A 23,292-nucleotide genomic window follows, 5' to 3' on the forward strand; every position below is an offset into this window, starting at 1 on the left:
GGTTGAAACATCACTAATGGGAGGTAGGTCACTGGTAAACGTATTACATGAGCCTTATACATTGATGCCCCAGGAGCTGAGAGCCAATCCTCTGTTTACAACAATTTGGCGGTCTTGGGTTGTCATACGCCGTGGGTTGGGGCTATTGCCACGGGTGTCACTGGCACAGACGTTTTGTACTAATTCTAGGTTTCAGGCAGGGAAGGCACACCACATTTTTCATGGTTGGCAAACACTAGGCCTGGGCAGGGTGGGAGACATAGTGGATGTACATTCCAAAAAGGTCCTTACTTTCAACCAGGCGACACTTTTATTTGATTTCATCAATACACACCCTTTCCACTTCATGCAACTACAGAGCTATGTGACGAGTGTTACTTGTGGCTTCAGTGATAATGACTGGCAGGATAAGCTGATAACCAAACTTACCACATGCAAGCTGACGAAACGGCTTGTGTCAGACTACTATACATTCCTAAGAACTGAGACCAAGAGGGAAGAACATTCCACAGGAATAATGAAGTGGCAGCTCCGTGACCCGTCATTGACACCTACTCTGATTTTACAAATGTTGAGGAACACGCTTAAATTTACACCGTTTATATCTTATTGGGAAATGGCGTTGAAGATTATGCATAGATCCTATATCTCGCCAAGGCGCAACTTTCTTATGGGTAATATACCGAGTCCGATCTGTTCCAGGTGTGGAGAGGCCGAGGCAGACATGTTCCACTGTTTATGGGCTTGCTCACAAATCCAACAATTTTGGCAACACATACTTGTATTTACTCATACGCATACATCATATAGAGTAGCTCTCACCCCAGCCTGGGCTCTTTTCGGGTACATTACTAATGAAGGGGCTGTGATCCCCACTCATGGTAGAAAATTCTTGTACATGATTTCGGCCTCGGCCCGGAAAACGATTTTACAAACCTGGCTGGCACCTAATGTGCCCACCCTGAGGATCTTCCTGGACAAGCTCTCCTTCCTATTTAGGATGGATTGGGTGGAAGCATCCCTTCAGAAGGAACTAAAAACCCAAAATTTTTTTGAACTATGGCAGCCACTTATACCCATCCTTCCAACGCATATACAACAGAGGCTCAAACAATGCTTCTGTACAACTACATGGTTTCTGGAACAGGTGGTAGCGGGCCGAACACCCTTGTGAGCGGAGTTGTCTCCTAAATAACACATTGGGCGAAGTGCGGAGCCGTGTGTCCCACCCCCCCCCTTCCCTCCCTTCGACTTTCCCTAGTCTGTTTGTTGACCCCTCTTTTTTGTTTTTCATTTTTTCTCTAGCTATAACTTCCCCTCTCTCATCATTTGAGGTTATCTAGTTACAGAGTGGTAGTCCACTCATATTGTATTTCCATGTTGAATTCTATGTTTTTAGCCTTATGTTTATCTTGATTGAGAGGTACTTTGCCTTAATTTGCAAATTGGAACGCTAAAATAGTTACCGTCTTTAATAATGGGCTTCTGTAATACCGGAAAGAGGGAGGTAATTCCTTGTACCTATGTTTGCATGTTAATATACTAATGTTGAAAATGTTTAATTGAAAATGTTTAATAAAAACAGTTTGGAAAAAAAAAAAAAGAAAATGGAAGACATACAAGACCACCGATAATCTCCCTCGATCTGGGGCTCCACGAAAAATCCCACCCCGTGGGGTCAGAATGATCACAAGAACGGTGAGCAAAAATCCCAGAACCACGCGGGGGGACCTAGTGAATGAACTGCAGAGAGCTGGGACCAATGTAACAAGGCCTACCATAAGTAACACACTACGCCACCATGGACTCAGATCCTGCAGTGCCAGACGTGTCCCACTGCTTAAGCCAGTACATGTCCGGGCCCATCTGAAGTTTGCTAGAGAGCATTTGGATGATCCAGAGGAGTTTTGGGAGAATGTCCTATGGTCTGATGAAACCAAACTGGTAGAAACACAACTTGTCGTGTTCGGAGGAAAAAGAATACCGAGTTGCATCCATCAAACACCATACCTAATGTAAAGCATGGTGGTGGAAACATCATGCTTTGGGGCTGTTTCTCTGCAAAGGGGCCAGGACGACTGATCCGGGTACATGAAAGAATGAATGGGGTCATGTATCGTGAGATTTTGAGTGCAAACCTCCTTCCATCAGCAAGGGCATTGAAGATGAAACGTGGCTGGGTCTTTCAACATGACAATGATCCAAAGCACACCGCCAGGGCAACGAAGGAGTGGCTTCGTAAGAAGCATTTCAAGGTCCTGGAGTGGCCTAGCCAGTCTCCAGATCTCAACCCTATAGAAAACCTTTGGAGGGAGTTGAAAGTCCGTGTTGCCAAGCGAAAAGCCAAAAACATCACTGCTCTAGAGGAGATCTGCATGGAGGAATGGGCCAACATACCAACAACAGTGTGTGGCAACCTTGTGAAGACTTACAGAAAACGTTTGACCTCTGTCATTGCCAACAAAGGATATATTACAAAGTATTGAGATGAAATTTTGTTTCTGACCAAATACTTATTTTCCACCATAATATGCAAATAAAATGTTAAAAAAACAGACAATGTGATTTTCTGGATTTTTTTTTTCTCAGTTTGTCTCCCATAGTTGAGGTCTACCTATGATGTAAATTACAGACGCCTCTCATCTTTTTAAGTGGTGGAACTTGCACTATTGCTGACTGACTAAATACTTTTTTGCCCCACTGTACATATCACATACTTGATCACATAACTGCCCGCTTCCACTGCCAGCACCAGAGATGGGCCGCTACTCATGGGCCCTGCTGTGTGTGAAGGAGAGAATGTTGTGCTCAGAGAGGGGAAGTGGTGAGTTATATAGATAGGAGATCGAACAGAGCCAGACAAAGACCAGGTCAAGGGTGTTACCATCTTTGTGTGTTTCAGAGGTTGAGAGCTGTTAGAGGCTGAGAGAAGTGGTTAGTGATAGAAGCTGGGATGCAGATGTGGAAGATAAGGGTTGGGAGCTCTCAGGACATGAAGTGCGGCAGCCAGGCTGAGAAGTGGTCAAGGAACTGGGTGGGCGAGCCTGGGGCCAATATATGACCGCTACTCTGAGGGAGAGAGGATGAAAGAGCCTGATTGTGTGGACCTCAAAGGAAGGGAATGAGAGTGATTGAATTGGGGGTTGAGGTTGGGGGAGATATCCCCCAAGATCAGAAGGAGTATGAAGATAAAGAACAAGTAGTTTTTGGAATTGTACAAAGTTTTTTTTGTTCATTGTGTTTGGGCAAGATGGGCTGAGAATTTTCAGGAAGGTGAGAAGTGGATGGGAGCTGTACATGGGAGAGTGAAGGAGAGAGGAGCTGATTTATGAGTCGTGATGGAGGGGGGATGGGGCAGTGAATGTGGATGGCAAGGGAACATAAGAGGATGGGAACAAAGCACATGGATAAAAGGTAGATCAGAGTGTGGGTTACCTGACCCCTGCCCTAACTGCCATGGAATAACTGCTTGATCTCGATGCTTATCTTCGGGATGCTTGGTTTCTGGGAATCTCACGATAGATCCCTGTACTTACACATTATAATGCTCCCTGAACTGTCCATAGATCCTAGTTTTCTCGTCGCTCGCTCAACTGTACGTAGATCTTAGTTTGCTCTTCACTCGCTGAACTCTCCGTAGATCCTAGTTTGCTCTTCGCTCCCTGAACTGTCCATAGGTCCTAGTTTGCTCTTTGCTCCCTGAACTGTCCTTAGATCCTAGTTTGCTGTTCATTCCCTGAACTGTCCCTAGATCCTAGTTTGCTCTTCACTCCCTGAACTGTCCGTAGATCTTAGTTTGCTCTTGGATGGGCCATGGACAGTAGAGGAGTTGGAGGAGGCAGTGAGTAAACTCCAAAATGAAGAAGCCCCGGGGTCCGATGGTTTCCCAGGAGAATCCTATAAAGAATATGGGGGGGGATCTTGTTACCAGAATTATTGGGCTTTTTGAGGAGCCGCATCAGTAGGAAGATTGCCCACATCTATAAATGAAGCAACTATTGTCCGGGAGAAAACCCTGAATCCCCAGACTTATTGTCCAATATACCGACTGCAGATAATGAAATATTATCCAAAGTACTCGCGAATAGGAAAATAAAAGGATAGCGAAAGGGATCCATGAAGACAAACAGGATTTATGCTGAACAGATCTATGGCACCAACATCAAGCCAGTGATATCTTACTGTACAGATGAGTAATGAGGCTGGAAATAGAGCAATAATGTCCCTGACGCTATGAAAGCTTCCAACAGCGTCCAGTGGAATTATGCATGGGATTTGGTCATAAGTTTATAAATTGGGTCAATGTTCTCTATGGGCCACCATCCACTAGATTGAGAGTAAATGGTCGATTATCAGGGCCATGTGAGTTGGGCAGGGGTACAAGACAGGGGCGCCGCTCTCACCTCTCCTAGTTCCATTAACAATAAGCCACTGACATGTAAACAGAGATTCCAAGGACTTCATTGGTTTTGCGTGTAATAACTTCACAGAGAAGGTGAGTCAGTGTGCCAATGACGCTGTTTATGGGCGATATAGTCATCTGTGGGCCAATAATGACAGATATATAATGGAGTTTGGTGCGAGATCAGGCCTAAGCATCAATTGGGATAAGTCCTCTATATTCCCACTGACTCTCTCCCACACATGGAAACAATTGCACCAGCTCCGACACAAGTGGTGGAACAGATTAAATATCTATGTCTGGTGGTCGGGTCTAATATTACAGACTATATAGTGTTAAACATTAACCCCTTACTAGACAGATTTACATCCAAAAATAACTGTGTGGTGTAATTTCCTCCATCTGTAATAGGTCGGGGGAATCTCATTAAAGTTACTTTGATGCAACAATTGTTGTATTTGCTTCACAATTCCCCATATTGGATCCCTCCTTCCATATGCCAAAAGGTGCAGTCTTTGTTCAGAGAACTGATATGGTGCAAGAGAAATGCAAGGATAAAACTGGCGCCACTTCAAAGGGACAAAACTGAAGGAGGTTTGGAGATTCCAGATCCATGGATCTATTTTATAGCTTCGCAGATGCAACATTTTCATGGGTGGGGAAAAAGAGAAAGTCTGGGCAAGAATGGTAGTCATGTCCTTCAGGACAATAAATGTGTGTCGCCCATATAGGTGGTGGAGGGGGGCACTTAGTACAGATAGAAACCAACCTTAGTAATGACATACAAGGTGTGGGACAGGGGAAGAGACTGTAGGGGATTAGGGAATACTGTTACCCCATTATGGGAAAATCAGCGACTGTTGGAGTTTGACAAGTTGACTGGTTTCAGAGGTTGGGAATCAAGGGAAATTCAGACTTTAGATCAGCTAGTAGAAAGTTGAACACTTAAAAGCTTTTAACAAACAACAAGAGTTTGGATAGCCTCACGGCCTCTTCTTTCAATACCTACAACTTAGGCATGCATATCTGACTCAACTTAGCGCTGCAGCACCGGATGTACAGAAAAATTATTTACTAGTCTCAATAGCGGTGGCAAAATACACAACCGGATTAATTTCAAACATCTATCAGCAACTCTTACAGTCTCACATGGGAAACCATCCCCTGATAGCTACATTAAAATAGGAAGCAGATGTGAGGCTGATTATGGAAAAACAGTGAAAAGAGGTATTGGAGTTCACACCTAGACTGTCCCCATGGGAATCTCAGAGCCTCTCCCAGATATACCTTGTACATAGGAGTATATAGAACAAGGCTTTCTTTTTAGAATTGGGGTACGTCCAAATGCAGATTGTCCAAGATGTGGAACAGGAGATGCACATTTCTTAGATATGTTCGGGGAGTGCAGGAGATTGGGCTCCTACTGGAGAAATCGCTTTATCTTTAATAAAAATGGTATTTGGTGATTTCTCTGGAGTATTATTTTTGTATTTGTTTGAATGAAAAAAATCAAATCCTTGGCAGATAAAATACAATAAAGTTATGTATAACAAGAACATATAACGATATCCTGTAACATTTAAAATATCTTTGTTCTACTGATGTTGTCTTTGTAAAAACTTTACTGTGTAATTTTCTTAATAAAGATGATCTAATTAAAAAAAGTGTGTCTCAGTCCAAGAAATACGGTAAGTTCTAAGGTAATTTCCCCTTCTCATTTAATTATGTTATGTTTTTGTACAATTTGTCAAAAACATACAGTGGCCAAAATACTGTAAGTATTCGATGCACTGTTGATTTTGTATGTTTTCCAATTTATAAAAAAAGGGAATTTTTATCATAGAAATACTTCAACTGTAAGAAACAGAATAATAAAAATATCCAGAAAATCACATTGTATGATTTTTACATAATTAATTTGCATTTTATTACATGAAATAAGTATTTGATACAATATAAAAACAGGACTTAATATTTGGTACAGAAACCTTTGTTTGCAATTACAGAGGTCAGACATTTCCTGTAGTTCTTCACCAAGATTGCACACATTGCAGCAAGGATTTTGGCCTACTCCTCCATATATGAAGCAACACACCCTCATATCCAGTAACAAGATCCCTTCATAAACAAACACTACACACCAATAAAGAACTATGAAGACTCTGGATCAAGAAGATAATTACTAAAACCACAATTTTATTAGAAAAAATCTAAAAATACATATAGATAATATAAATACTATAACACACTGGTGAGACGTTAAGATAAACAGATACAAGGTCAGAACAGAAGCTACAGACTGGTACAACCCCCTAACATATATCACATAAGGTAACAAGTGACCATAATCAGCTGATAACTCCCTTATAAGTGCTGATAATGCAGTGATCCCACAGGGCATGTAACTATTCCTACACTCCAATATAGTGATATCAGTATAGGCGCAATAGTCTCCAGAAAAATGGGAGAAGCTTGCAGCTAGGAGTGATATCTACCTGTGGTCATGCTGGAGCGAGGGAGAGAGGGGTCGTACCGGCTGGGCGCACCTCGACGCGCGTTTCACTGCAACGGCAGCTTCGTCAGGAGGGGAGATCCTCTTGTTGTTGAAGCCCTTATATAGTGGACTCTGATATACAGATATCCAACACCTGTACAGCGGCGCACCGGCGCCATGTTGCGGCGTCACCATATAGACCAGTGTTTCTCAACTCCAGTCCTCAAGACCACACAACAGGTCATGTTTTCAAGATTTCCTTAGTATAGCATAGGCAATGGAATTAATGATTGAGCAGGTGATGAAATTATCACCTGTGCAATACTAAGGAAATCCTGAAAACATGACCTGTTGTGGGGTCTTGAGGACTGGAGTTGAGAAACACTGATATAGACCTTCTCCATGTCTTTCAAGTTTCGGGGCTGTAGCTGGACAGCTCTCTAAGATTTTCTATCAGGTTCAGGTCTGGAGACTGGCTAGACCACTCCAGGACCTTGAAATGCTCCTTACGGAGCCACTCCTTAGTTGCCCTGAATGTTTTGGATCATTTTCATGCTGGAATCAATGCGCTTATTGAGGGTGGGAGGTTGTTGGCTAAAATCTCACAATATATGACTCCATCCATACTTCCCTTCAATATGGTGCAGTCTTCCTGTCCCCTTTGCAGAAAAGCAACCCTAACGTATTACGCTTCCCCCACCATGCTTCACAGGTGGGACAGTGTTCTTGGGGTTGTATTCACTCTCCTTCTTAGTCCAAACACGGTGAGAGAAATTGATACTAAAAAGTACTATTTTGGTCTCATCTGACCACATGACTGTCTCTCATGCCTCATATGGATCATCCAGTTGTTCACTGACAAACTTCAAACAGGCCTGGACATGTGCTGGCGTGAGCAGGGGACCTTGCGTCACCTGCAGGATTTTAATCCACGATGGCGTAGTATGTTACTAATGGTAATGTTTAAGACTGTGGTCCTGGCTCTCTTTAGATCATTGACGAGGTCCTCCCAATCTTGACTGATTCCTGACCTTTATCAGAATCATCCTTACCCCACAAGGTGAGATCTTGCATGGAGCCCCAGACTGAGAAAGATTGACAGTCATCTTGTTTCTTCCATTTTCTAATAATTGAGCAACCAGTTGTTCCCTTCTAATCGAGATGCTTGCCTATTGTCCTGTAGCTCATGCCAACCTTGTGCAGGTTTACAATTTAATCCCTGGTGATATTAGACAACTCTTTGGTCTTGGCCATAGTGGAGAGTTTGGAGTATGTGTGTACTGTGTGTACGTGTGTGTCTTTTATACAGGTAACGAGTTCAAACAGGTGTAAATAATGCAGGTAATGAGTGCAGAGTAGGCGGCTTCTTAAAGAAAAACTAACAGGTCTGTGAGAGCCAGAATTCTTGCTGGCTGGTAGGTGATCAAATACTTTTCATGCAACAAAATGCATTTTAGTTATTTAAAAATCATAGAATGTGATTTTCTGATTTTTACTTTTAGATTCTGTCTCTCGCAGTTGAAGTATACCTACTATAAATATTACAGACCTCTCCATTGTTTGTAAGTGGAAAAACTTGCAAAATCAGCAGTGTGTCAAATACTTAATTTCCCCACTGCATTGTTTCTTCCCGTATAAGGCTACGTTCACATTTGCGTTGCGTCGGGCGCAGGTTCGGCGATGCATAGCGACGCATGCGTCATGCACCCCTATATTTAACATGGGGGCACATGGACATGCGTTGTCTTGCGTTTTGTGACGCATGCGTCATTTTTGGCGCAAGCGTCAGGGCGCAGAGGACGCAGCAAGTTGCATTTTTTTGCGTCCAAAATCAAGCCAAAGATGGACGCATGCGTAACAAAACAATGCGTTTTTGGAAGCGTTGTGCGTTGCGTCACCGACAAATCGAAATATAAGAAGTCAAAGAGAAGTCGCAGCCCTGGCTTCCTGTTAATGTTACATACGTCTGAGGGTGGGAACAGTGAAGCTGGGGCTCATTGGGCACAGGGCTTGTGTAATGTAACAACCTCATATGAGCCCCAACAATGCAAGTGCCGATACTGCCAGAACAGCACAGGCACGAAAGGTGAATATGATTTTTTTTATTTTAACGAGGCCTAATATGACGACAACCCCTTTAAGAAAATACAATTTGCATTTTCAACATTTCCCATATTAAGAACATGAAAAAGGCTTATCCCCTATGTGGGTTCTCTGGTGATTACCTAAAGCGGATTTCCGGGTAAAACATTTCCCACATTCTGAACATGAAAAAGGCTTCTCTCCTGTGTGAATTCTCTGGTTCCTAACCAAATCCGCTTTCCTCTTAAAACATTTCCCACATTCTGAACAAGAAAAAGGCTTCTCCCCTGTATGGGTTATCTGGTGGTGATCAAGATACGCTTTCCGGGTAAAACATTTCCCACATTCTGAACATGAAAAAGGCTTCTTCCCTGTGTGGGTTCTCTGGTGCTGATCAAGATGCGCTTTCTGGTTAAAACATTTCCCACATTCTGAACATGAAAAAGACTTCTCCCCTGTGTGGGTTCTCTGGTGGTGATCAAGATGCGCTTTTTGATTAAAATATTTCCCACATTCTGAACATGAAAAAGGCTTCTCCCCTGTGTGGGTTCTCTGGTGCTGATCAAGATGCACTCTCTGGTTAAAATATTTCCCACATTCTGAACATGAAAAAGGCTTCTCCCCTGTGTGGGTTCTCTGGTGCTGATCAAGATTCACTTTCCGGATAAAACATTTCCCACATTCTGAACATGAAAAAGGCTTCTCCCCTGTGTGGGTTCTCTGGTGGTGATCAAGATGCGCTTTCTGGTTAAAATATTTCCCACATTCTGAACATGAAAAAGGCTTCTCCCCTGTGTGGGTTATCTGGTGCTGATCAAGATTCACTTTCCGGATAAAACATTTCCCACATTCTGAACATGAAAAAGGCTTCTCCCCTGTGTGGGTTCTCTGGTGGTGATCAAGATGCGCTTTCTGGTTAAAATATTTCCCACATTCTGAACATGAAAAAGGCTCCTCCCCTGTGTGAGTTCTCTGGTGTATAACAAGATCTGACTTCTGGTTAAAACATTTCCCACATTTGAAACAAGAAAATCTATTTTCTGCTGTGTGAATTTTTTGATGCTTAAGAAAAGACTTTTGAAGGGGAAAGCTATTTCCATATTCTGAACATAAAAATGGCTTCTTTGCTTTAGGAGCAGTTAGTTTTTTAATGCTTATTGTGTGACTTTGATTTTCCTTAGTAGTCGGTAATGAATCAGAGGACAGGATCTGTTTGAAAGGATCAGATGACAGATATTTGCTGTGAATGGATGATGGTATATCTGGAGTAATGGCATTCACTTCAATTGTATCCTGTAGGATCTCAAGATCATCAGATTTAAAAATTGAAGATGTCAGCTGTCCCTCTGATCTCCTGGTACAGTCATCTGCTGAGAAAAAAAAACAACTTATTTTTCAATAAAATATCCTCAAATTTTATATTTCTGAACATTTCTACTTAACTTGAAATTTTCACTGGCAGTTTATGTAACATATTGAATCATTCACCAAGAAACTGATAGTTCACAGTAGAATAGAAAACTTTATAGCATGAACCAGTAGAACGTGGTGTCCAACTGTTTTTCCATTCTGCCTCCCACATATGGAATAAAAAGCCACCATTGTTATATAGGAGAAAATAATGGCAATAAAAAGTTACTGTATACTCATCTTACAAAAAACAAGTCCCCACTCAAGTCCATAATCTGTCAATGGAAAAACAGAGTTTATCACATTATTAGTGGCTCAGTCTCTTTAAAAGAGACATGGCTTCCATAAACAAATCCAGCAAAATCTGCTCTCCCAAAGTCAAATCTCCCCCTCGCTTCTGAGCCTTGTAATGTGCCTAAACCACATTGGTTTATGTGGGGATTTCTACTGCTCAGTTTTGCCATTTTGTCATATTATTGCATCTGCAAATGATGTGGTTACATCTCCTCTGGGACTTGCTCCTATGACGTCTGCTTCTGTCACCAGGCGCTGCCTTATTCATTCTGCAAGTGCTGGAAATGGAGGAGACATTGAAAACAATCTCTGGGCAGTGCAGACTCTGTCCAGTCACTAAGAGTAAGGACGGCGTCACACTCAGTGTATGAAAATAAGGTCCGTTTTTTTAGGGCTGTAATATGCAGAAATGTTCCCAAAATAGTGATCCGTATGTCATCCATAGGCAGGGTGTGTCAGCGTATTTTGCGCATGCCATTCTCCGTATGTAATCCGTACTGCGAGATTTTCTCGCAGGTTTGCAAAACGGACATACAATGGATCCATGGTCTCAAATATTCTTTAAGACATATATACTGTGTGTGTGTGTGTGTGTGTGTGTGTGTGTGTGTGTGTGTGTGTGTGCGCCGCCGATCGCGGCCGGGTGTCAGCTGCTTATCGCAGCTGACATCCGGCACTATGTGCCAGGAGCGGTCACGGACCGCCCCAGGCACATTAACCCCCGGCACACCGCGTACAGGGAAGCATCGTGCAGGGAGGGGGCTCCCTGCGGGCTTCCCTGAGCCCCCCGCAGCAACGCGATGTGATCGCGTTGCTGCGAGGGTCTTACCTCCCTCCCTGCCTGCTCAAGGCCCGGATCCAAGATGACCGCGGATCCGGGTCCTGCAGGGAGGGAGGTGGCTTCACAGAGCCTGCTCAGAGCAGGCACTGTGAAGCCTGCAGTGCTGCAAGTCAGATCAGTGATCTGACAGAGTGCTGTGCAAACTGTCAGATCATTGATCTGTGATGTCCCCCCCCTGGGACAAAATAAAAAAGTTAAAAAAAAATTCCAAATGTGTAAAAAAAAAAAATAAAATAAAAAATTCCAAAATAATGAAAAAAAAAAATATTATTCCCATAAATACATTTCTTCATCTAAATTAAAAAATAACAATAAAAGTACACATATTTAGTATCGCCGCGTCCGTAACGACCCAACCTATAAAACTGGCCCACTAGTTAACCCCTTCAGCAAACACAGAAAAAAAAAAAAAGATAACGAGGCAAAAAACAACGCTTTATTATCATACCGCCGAACAAAAAGTGGAATAACACGCAATCAAAAGGACAGATATAAATAACCATGGTACCGCTGAAAACGTCATCTTGTCCCGCAAAAAACGAGCCACCATACAGCATCATCAGCAAAAAAATAAAAAAGTTAGTCCTGAGAATAAAGCGATGCAAAAATAATTTTTTTCTGTAAAAGTTTTTATCGTATAAAAGCGCCAAAACATAAAAAAATGATATAAATGAGGTGTCGCTGTAATCGAACTGACCCGAAGAATTAAACTGCTTTATCAATTTTACCAAACGCAGAACGGTATAAACGCCTCCCCCAAAAGAAATTCATGAATAGCTGGTTTTTGGTCATTCTTCCTCACAAAAATCGGAATAAAAAGCGATAAAAAAATGTCACGTGCCCAAAGTGTTACCAATAAAAACGTCAACTCGTCTCGCAAAAAACAAGACCTCACATGACTCTGTGGACCAAAATATGGAAAAATTATAGCTCTCAAAATGTGGTAACGCAAAAAATATTTTTTGCAATAAAAAGCGTCTTTCAGTGTGTGACGGCTGCCAATCATAAAAATCCACCAAAAAACTCGCTATAAAAGTAAATCAAACCCCCCTTCATCACCCCCTTAGTTAGGGAAAAATTAAAAAAAGTATTTATTTCCATTTTCCCGCTAGGGCTAGGGCTAGGGTTAGGGTTGGGGCTACAGTTAGGGTTGGGGCTAAAGTTAGGGTTAGGGTTTAGATTACATTTACAGTTGGGAATAGGGTTGGGATTAGGATTAGGGGTGTGTCAGGGTTACATAGTTACATAGTTACATAGTTATTAAGGTTGAAGGAAGACTATATGTCCATCTAGTTCAACCCATAGCCTAACCTAACATGCCCTAACATGTTGATCCAGAGGAAGGCAAAAAAAACCCATGTGCAAAGAGTAAGCTCCACATTGGGGAAAAAAATTCCTTCCCGACTCCACATACGGCAATCAGACTAGTTCCCTGGATCAACGCCCTATCAAGGAATCTAGTGTATATACCCTGTAACATTATACTTTTCCAGAAAGGTATCCAGTCCCCTCTTAAATTTAAGTAATGAATCACTCATTACAACATCACACGGCAGAGAGTTCCATAGTCTCACTGCTCTTACAGTAAAGAATCCGTGTCTGTTATTATGCTTAAACCTTTTTTCCTCCAACCGCAGAGGATGCCCCCTTGTCCCTGTTTCAGGTCTATGATTAAAAAGATCATCAGAAAGGTCTTTGTACTGTCCCCTCATATATTTATACATTAAAATGAGATCACCCCTTAGTCTTCGTTTTTCCAAACTAAATAGCCCCAAGTGTAATAACCTATCTTGGTATTGCAGACCCCCCAGTCCTCTAATAACCTTGGTCGCTCTTCTCTGCACCCGCTCCAGTTCAGCTATGTCTTTCTTATACACCGGAGACCAGAACTGTGCACAGTATTCTAAGTGTGGTCGAACTAGTGACTTGTATAGAGGTAAAATTATATTCTCCTCATGAGCATCTATGCCTCTTTTAATGCATCCCATTATTTTATTTGCCTTTGTAGCAGCTGCCTGACACTGGCCACTGAATTTAAGTTTGTCATCCACCCATACACCCAGGTCTTTTTCATTGACGGTTTTGCCCAGAGTTTTAGAATTAAGCACATAATTATACATCTTATTACTTCTACCCAAGTGCATGACCTTACATTTATCCCCATTAAAGCTCATTTGCCATTTATCAGCCCAAGCTTCTAGTTTACATAAATCATCCTGTAATATAAAATTGTCCTCCTCCGTATTGATTACCCTGCAGAGTTTAGTGTCATCTGCAAATATTGAAATTCTACTCTGAATGCCCCCTACAAGGTCATTAATAAATATGTTAAAAAGAAGAGGGCCCAATACTGACCCCTGTGGTACCCCACTGCTAACCGCTACCCAGTCCGAGTGTGCTCCATTAATAACCACCCTTTGTTTCCTATCCCTGAGCCAGCTCTCAACCCACTTGCACATATTTTCCCCTATCCCCATTATTCTCATTTTATGTATCAACCTTTTGTGTGGCACCGTATCAAAAGCTTTTGAAAAGTCCATATACACTACATCCACTGGGTTCCCTTGGTCCAATCCGGAACTTACCTCTTCATAGAAACTGATCAAATTAGTCTGACATGAACGGTCCCTAGTAAACCCGTGCTGATACTGGGTCATGAGGTTATTCCTCTTCAGATACTCCAGTATAGCGTCCCTTAGAATGCCCTCCAGGATTTTACCCACAGTAGAGGTTAAGCTTAGTGGCCTATAGTTTCCGAGTTCAGTTTTTGTTCCCTTTTTGAATATTGGCACCACATTTGCTATACGCCAGTCCTGTGGCACAGACCCTGTTATTATGGAGTCTTTAAAGATTAAAAATAATGGTCTATCAATGACTGTACTTAATTCCTGCAGTACTCGAGGGTGTATCCCATCCGGGCCCGGAGATTTGTCAATTTTAGTGATTTTTAGACGCCGCCGCACTTCCTGCTGGGTTAAGCAGGTGACATTTAATTGGGAATTTTTATCACTAGACATTTTGTCTGCCATGGGATTTTCTTGTGTAAATACTGATGAAAAAAAGTCATTTAGCATATTGGCTTTTTCCTCATCCTCATCCACCATCTCACCCAGACTATTTTTAAGGGGGCCAACACTATCATTTTTTAGTTTCTTACTATTTATGTAGTTAAAGAATATTTTAGGATTATTTTTACTCTCTCTGGCAATGAGTCTCTCTGTCTCAATCTTTGCTGCCTTGATTTGCTTTTTACAGAATTTATTTAATTTTCTGTATTTATTTAATGCCTCCTCACTACCTACTTCCTTTAATTCTCTAAATGCTTTCTTTTTGTCCCTTATTGCGCCCCTTACAGCTCTATTTAGCCATATTGGTTTCCTCCTATTTCTAATATGTTTATTCCCATACGGTATATACTGTGCACAGGTCCTATCCAGGATGCTAATAAACGTCTCCCATTTTCTCTGTGCATTTTTGTGTCTCAGGATATCGTCCCAGTTAATTGCACCAAGATCCTCTCTCATCCGTTGGAAATTTGCCCTCCTGAAGTTTAGTGTCCTTGTAACCCCTCTACTACACATCTTTTTAAAGGATACATGAAAACTTATTATTTTGTGATCGCTATTTCCCAAGTAACCCCCAACCCTTATATTTGATATGCGGTCTGGCCTGTTGGTTAATATTAGGTCTAGCAGTGCCCCCCTTCTTGTTGGGTCCTGAACCAGTTGTGAAAGGTAATTGTCTCTCATAATTGTCAAAAACCGATTACCTTTGCTGGAACTGCAGGTTTCTGTTCCCCAATCTATTTCAGGGTAGTTGAAGTCCCCCATAATAATGACTTCTCCTTGAGTCGCAGCTTCATCTATTTGCTTTACGAGGATATTCTCCATTGCTTCCATTATTTTTGGAGATTTATAACAAACCCCTATCAGTAATTTATTATTTTTTCCCCCTCCCCTTATCTCCACCCACAGGGATTCTACATTTTCATTAAATTCACCTATATTATCGCGCAGGATGGGTTTTAAGGATGATTTTACATATAGACACACCCCTCCCCCTCGCTTATCTGTACGGTCATTTCTGAACAGGCTATAGCCCTGCAAGTTAACAGCCCAGTCATGGCTCTCATCCAGCCACGTTTCAGATATCCCCACCATGTCATAATTATGCTCCAACAACATTAGTTCTAATTCGTCCATTTTGTTGGCGAGGCTTCTGGCATTAGTATACATGCACTTTATGTTCCTCTCTGTACTTCTATTTCTTAAATTATTAACTGTTCTGACCCCACCCCCCATGCCACCGCCACCCCCAACTTCCTTATTTGTGCCCAGGACTCTGTCTGCACTATCTTCCCCTCCTATAAAATGAATACCCTCCCCCCCCCCCAATTCCTAGTTTAAACACTCCTCCAACCTTCTAGCCATTCTCTCCCCCAGCACAGCTGCACCCTCCCCATTGAGGTGCAGCCCGTCCCTAGCGTAGAGCCTGTAGCCAACTGAGAAGTCGGCCCAGTTCTGCAGGAACCCAAACCCCTCTTTCCTACACCAATTCTTGAGCCACGTATTAACCTCCCTAATCTCCCGTTGCCTCTCTGGCGTGGCACGTGGTACCGGCAGTATTTCGGAAAATACCACGTTGGAGGTCCTTGCTTTCAGCTTGCAGCCTAATTCCCTGAAATCATCTTTAAGGACCTTCCACCTACCTCTAACTTTGTCATTAGTGCCAATGTGCACCATGACCGCTGGGTCCTCACCAGCCCCTCCCAATAATCTGTCCACCCGATCAGCGATGTGTCGGACTCGAGCGCCAGGTAGGCAGCACACCGTTCGACGATCCCTGTCTTTGTGACAGATTGCCCTATCTGTTCCCCTAATAATTGAGTCGCCCACTACCAGCACCTGTCTGGCCTGCCCTGCTCTCCTATTTCCCTCCTTACTGGAGCAGTCACTCCTCCGGCTTTCAGAGGACATGCCTGGCTGCAGCAGTGCTACCCCTGTACTGGCACCCCCCTCATCTGCCAACTTAGCAAACTTATTGGGGTGTTCCAGATCAGGACTAGCCTCCCTGGCACTCTTCCCTCTACCCCGCTTCCTAACTGTCACCCAGCTTGCTACTTCATCGTCCTGCAGCTCCATCCCACCATCCCCCCCCTCATCTGTCCCATTGAGCGTCTGCTCCGTGAGCAGAAGACTCCTCTCCATGTTGTCTATGGATCTCAGTGTTGCCAGCTGCACATTTAGAGTCAGAATCTGGGTTTCCAAATGCACAACGTGCTCACATCTCGCACAGCAGTATGCACCCTCGACCGGCTGCTCAAGGACTGCATACATGTGGCAAGATGTGCACTGGATGGCATTAACAATCGTGGAGCACATTTCCTAATGGGGATTGCACCAGACAGAACAGTTCAATAAAAAAAATAAATAAATACAAAGTATTAATAAAAATCAGACAGCAATTCAGTAATTCCTCCCCTAAAAACTCCCTGACTCCAAAGTCACTGAATCACAAGTCACACTTACCGCCGTCCACACTTACGCTCTGGTCACACTCAGCTCGCTCACACTCGCTCTGCTGAAGATTTATAGAGATTTTTTTTTTTTCCTAGTTCCCCTCAACAGCAATCAACCTTGCTGTTCAAATGCACTTCCAAAAAGGACTTGAGCCCCTAACAGCTGCCCCTTATAAACCCTTAACTATGAGCCCCCACCCTAAGTTAACCCTTATGAATATAGCTACCCCCAATTCAGCAACTCACACCAATTCACACAGGTATTTGTTAAAGGCTTTCCAAATACCTCTTCACTGAATCACAAGTCACACTTACCGCCGTCCACACTTACGCTCTGGTCACACTCAGCTCGCTCACACTCGCTCTGCTGAAGATTTATAGAGATTTTTTTTTTTTTTTCCTAGTTCCCCTCAACAGCAATCAACCTTGCTGTTCAAATGCACTTCCAAAAAGGGTTAGAGGGTTAGAGGTGTGGTTAGGGTTACCATTGGAATTAGGGTTAGGGGTGTGTTTGGATTAGGGTTTCAGTTATAATTGGGGGGTTTCCACTGTTTAGGCACATCAGGGGCTCTCCAAACACGACTTGGCGTCCGATCTCAATTCCAGCCAATTCTGCGTTGAAAAAGTAAAACAGTGCTCCTTCCCTTCAGAGCTCTCCCGTGTGCCCAAACAGGGGTTTACCCAAACATATGGGGTATCAGCGTACTCAGGACAAATAGGACAACTTTTGGGGTCCTATTTCTCCTGTTACCCTTGGGAAAATACAAAACTGGGGGCTAAAAAATAATTTTTGTGGGAAAAAACTTGTTTTATTTTTATGGCTCTGCATTATAAACTTATGTGAAGCCCTTGGTGGGTCAAAGCACTCACCACACATCTAGATAAGTTCCTTAGGGGGTCTACTTTCCAAAATGGTGTCACTTGTGGGGGGTTTCTACTGTTTAGGTACATTAGGGGCTCTGCAAACGCAATGTGACACCTGCAGACCATTCCATCTAAGTCTGCATTCCAAATGGCGCTCCTTCCCTTCCGAGCCCTCCCATGCACCCAAACAGTGGTTCCCCCCACATATTGTGTAAAATCGCACTCCGGACAAATTGGACAACAAATTTTGGGGTCCAATTTCTCCTGTTACCCTTGGGAAAATACAAAACTGGGGGCTAAAAAAATAATTTTTGTGGGAAAAAATGTTTGTTTTATTTTTACGGCTCTGCATTATAAACTTCTGTGAAGCCCTTGGTGGGTCAAAGCGCTCAAAAAACATCTAGATAAGTTCCTTAGGGGGTCTACTTTCCAAAATGGTGTCACTTGTTGGGGGTTTCAATGTTTAGGCACATCAGTGGCTCTCTAAACGTAACATGGCGTCCCATCTCAATTCCTGTCAATTTTGCATTGAAAAGTGAAACGGCGCTCCTTCCCTTCCGAGCTCTCCCATGCGCCCAAACAGTGGTTTACCCCCACATATGGGGTATCAGCGTACTCAGGACAAATTGTACAACAACTTTTGGGGTCCAATTTCTTCTCTTACCCTTGGGAAAATACAAAATTGGGGGCGAAAAGATAATTTTTGTGAAAAAATATGATTTTTTATTTTTACGGTTCTGCATTATAAACTTCTGTGAAGCACTTAGTGGGTCAAAGTGCTCACCACACCTCTAGATACGTTCCTTAGGGGGTCTACTTTCCAAAATGGTGTCACTTGTGGGGGGTTTCAATGTTTAGGCACATCAGGGGCTCTCCAAACGCAACATGGTGTCCCATCTCGATTCCAGTCAATTTTGCATTGAAAAGTCAAATGGCGCTCCTTCGCTGCCGAGCTCTGTCATGCGCCCAAACAGTGGTTTACCCCCACATATGGGGTATCGGTGTACTCAGGACAAATTGTACAACAACTTTTGGGGTCCATTTTGTCCTGTTACCCTTGGTAAAATAAAACAAATTGGAGCTGAAGTAAATTTTTTGTGAAAAAAAAGTTAAATGTTCATTTTTATTTAAACATTCCAAAAATTCCTGTGAAGCACCTGAAGGGTTAATAAACTTCTTGAATGTGGTTTTGAGCACCTTAAGGGGTGCAGTTTTTAGAATGGTGTCACACTTGGGTATTTTCTATCATATAGACCCCTCAAAATGACTTCAAATGAGATGTGGTCCCTAAAAAAAAAATGGTGTTGTAAAAATGAGAAATTGCTGGTCAACTTTTAACCCTTATAACTCCCTGAAGTAGACATGTGAGAAATGTTACTTATTAAGTATTTTGTGTGACATATCTCTGTGATTTAATTGCATAAAAATTCAAAGTTGGAAAATTGCGAAATTTTCATAGTTTTCGCCAAATTTCCGTTTTTTTCACAAATAAACGCAGGTACCATCAAAGAATTTTTACCACTATCATGAAGTACAATATGTCACGAGAAAACAATGTCAGAATCACTGGGATCAGTTGAAGCGTTCCAGAGTTATAACCTCATAAAGGGACAGTGGTCAGAATTGTAAAAATTGGCCCGCTCATTAACGTGCAAACCACCCTTGGGGGTAAAGGGGTTAATATTTCATACAACGCTAGATAGCAGAAAAGCCAGTAATTCAATTGCCGGCTTTTCCTATCTCCTCCTCAATCCCGACAGGATATGAGGCATGGTTTACATACAGTCCTCATATCAACTCGAGCCTGGGAACTTTTCAGAATATTTTCCCACGCTCGAGTTCATGAGGACATCCAGCAGAGGGCGCATCACCGCGACTCGAGGTAACTACAGGTCATTCCCCTGCATTCGATTCATTCCCCTGGTTTTCACACCCATGAGCACAGCTGCATTAGCAGAGCTCCTGGGTGTAAAATGATTTAACCCCTTCAGATGCATTTACAGCGTGGGACAAGACTGAACGCCGGAAGGTATGGAATATTGTGTTTTTGTTTTTTTTACTTTGTTCCAGGTGACAAGGGTCTTCAGGTGGATTAAGAGTATAATAAAATATTAAAACACACTGTGTCTTTATTTCATTAAAATACTTTGTAATATTGTGTGTTTTATTAACCATTTCGTACTATTGGATTAATAATGGATAGGTGTCATAATTGACGCCTCTCCATTATTAATCTGGCTTAATGTCACCTTGCAATAGCAAGGTGACATTAACCCTTCATTACCCCATATCCCACCACTACACAGGAGTGGGAAGAGAGAAGCTAAGTGCCAGAATAGGCGCATCTTCCAGATGTGCCTTTTCTGGGGTGGCTGGGGGCAGATGTTTTTAGCTGGGGGGGCAATAACCATGGACCCTGTCCAGGCTATTAATATCTGCCCTCAGTCACTGGCTTTCCCACTCTGGCAAAGAAAATTGCACGGGGGCTCATACCAATTTTATCCGCGATTTAACCCTTTAATTTAATAGCTAGAGCCCCCAAATTTTACACCAAGACACTTCTTACATTACTAAAGAGGAATATGTAATAAAAGAAGGGATATGAGATGGTTTACTGTATGTATACCATGTCTCATATCCTGTCGGGTTTGAGAAGGAGATAGGAAAAGCCGGCAATTGAATAACTGGCTTTTCTGCTATCTAGCGCTGTATGAAAATGTAATATATATATGCATGTGTCTCACTGATGTGATGCAGTGACCCCTGTAACAGGTAGGGGGCGCTGCATGGTCTCCCCAGTATACGCACAGAGGCGTATTGAGGCTGTGGGAGTGCATGGCAGTTGCATGCATGGATGTGATTATGTGACAAAGTCCGGCATTGTGGTGAATGGCCGATATATGTGTCGCAGAGGAGGGGACTCTGCGCTGCCAGCCTGAAGCGATGTGGTGTTCTGGGACCTGTAGTCCTACAAGTATAATATTGTATATTGTATATTGTATAATAGTCATGGGAGGTTTGGCAGGGCTAGTTATGTGAGATGGGCGGGACAAACTAGCCACACACCCACACTCCCACCTAGGGGAGTGGTTTAAGTGTATATATATGTGACCAGGGTGTGGGTCACGGGGTCCCTGTGTATGGTTCCTGTGTGGTTCCAGTGGAAGGTCCTGGAGAGCCTGTGTGTTGGGAGGCCCTGGGAGTAGGACCGGATCCCTGAATAGCACACTGAACCACCTGTGTTGAATTTCCTGGGAGTAGGAGTTCTGAAGAGCACATGGTGGGGCTTTGGACTTGCGGGTGGCCTGGGGTGTTGGACGAGGTCCTGAATAGCACCTGGACAGGTCACATGTGCGGTTCATGTGGGGAAGCTACAGTCTTTCGGTGGGTCTGGACTGATTAATGTGTGCCGACCAGGCAAGTTGGTGATCCCCGTTTGGCAGCTTTCCCGGAAGAGTGAGGACTGACAAGGAGTCAGCAGGTGGAGCTGGAGCTCCCAGAAGGTACCATTGATTGTTGGTGCTTCATATGTTAAATTAACTGTGTGGTAACCCACGGCAACTGGTCAGGAGGACCAGCGTGTTTAGTTGCTGCAACCTGTGTGATATGAACTATGTGGTAACCCACGGCAACTGGTCAGAGGAGGACCAGTGTGATTAGTTGCTGCAACCTGTTAATGTGAAGATTGATGCAAAGACTGTTTGCTTATTGTTCGTATTTCTGTGGTTTATGATGCCATTTTGTTTGGAAAAAAAACGTGCCTGTGTACGTGAATCCCGTGCTAAGCGAGTGTCCCCCAATACACTCAGTAAGAGCAATCTTACACATAATATATATACATACATACAAACACACACACATATCCTGCTGTATGCAGATGACCTGCTGCTGCTGTCACCAACCGAGAAAGGCCTCCAGGACAACCTGAAAATCCTAGAGAAATTCAGCTCCACCTGGGCTCTACCGGTCAACCTAAAGAAAACTAACACCATGGTGTTCCAGAGGAGAAAGAGAAGATGAGACCAGCACCCATCATTTGTCCTCAACAACTGCGACCTCACAGGAACGGACAAATATACCTACCTGGGCCTAGAGATTCACCGGTCAGGGAGCTTCAAACAAGCCATAGAGACCCTGAAAGACAAGGCCTGCAAAACCTTCTATGCCATCCAAAGGAAACTCTACCATCTGAAGCCACCAGTGAGGGTCTGGCTAAAAATCTTCGACTCCATCATCGCCCCAATCCTCCTGTATGGCAGCGAAGTCTGGGGTCCTCACACCTACCCAGACTGGTCAAGGTGGGATTCCAGTCCAACAGAAATATTCCACCTGGAATTCTGCAAGCACCTTCTCTAGGTCCATCGGAGCACCTCCAACAGTGCTTGTCGGGCCGAGCTGGGCAGATTCCCTCTACACCTAACAGTTCTAAAGAGGTCGCTGTCATTCCGGGCTCACCTGCATAGGAGCAATCCCAGCTCCCATCACCATAAAGCCCTGATACATGTAGGGGAAACAGAAAAACCAGAACCGTCGGAACAGCCCAGCCAAAACCAACCGGACCAGAACACCAATCACAACAACCTGACAAAAGCCGGAATCTCAGGAAGATGGCAGACGAAGGCCAGGAGAGGTATGTCAGTGACTGGAAGAAAGATATCAGCTCACAAAAACTGATCATGTACCGGAGTCTACAGAGAGACTACAGACTGGCCCCATATCTGGAGAAACTCCCGGACCCCAGAGATCGCAAGATCCTGAGCCGATATAGACTCAGTGCCCACAGTCTGGCCATCGAATGTGGCCGACACAGGCAAAACTACAAGCCCAGGGAGGAAAGGCTGTGCCAACACTGATCAGGAGGCCATAGAGGACGAAACCCACTTCCTGCTACACTGCTCCAAATACTCAGCAGTGAGGGACACTCACTTCAGGAGACTCATCTCTTCCCGGACTTCATCAACATGAAGGAGGAAGAGAAAACATATATCCTGCTGGGAGAAGAAGAGAGAGCGGTGGAGATAGCAGTGCGGTATGTGAGCGAATGTCATAGACTGCGAGAAAGAGAACTATGATGCCATGGACTATAGCCCCCACAATGGATCTGCCCCATCCACCTCCCCTATGCCATGGACTATAGCCCCCACAATGGACCTGCCCCCATTCACCTCCCCTATGCCATGGACTATAGCCCCCACCCTGGATCTGCCCCCATCCACCTCCCCTACAGCTCCTACCCAACATCCCCACAGTCCCTATCCCTATTGCCTTTATACACTTGCTTTGGCAAAACTGATGTGTATTTGGTCCTGCCAATAAAGCTTCTTTGAATCTTGAATATATATATATATACACACACACACACACACACACACACACACACTCATGGC

At 43.5% G+C, this 23,292-nt stretch overlaps 1 protein-coding gene across 1 annotated transcript in view; it reads right to left on the minus strand.

Annotated features, from left to right (window-relative positions):
- Positions 1–23,292, minus strand: part of LOC138666644 (zinc finger protein 850-like) — a 209,245-nt gene that overhangs the window by 122,814 nt on the left and 63,139 nt on the right. The window contains exon 7 of the mRNA XM_069754836.1: positions 9,102–10,348. Within this exon, the coding sequence (XP_069610937.1) occupies positions 9,102–10,348 (1,247 nt within the window). The remainder of the gene's footprint in view (positions 1–9,101; positions 10,349–23,292) is intronic.

Source organism: Ranitomeya imitator, chromosome 2 (assembly GCF_032444005.1).
Source record: "Ranitomeya imitator isolate aRanImi1 chromosome 2, aRanImi1.pri, whole genome shotgun sequence".
NCBI lineage: Eukaryota > Metazoa > Chordata > Amphibia > Anura > Dendrobatidae > Ranitomeya > Ranitomeya imitator.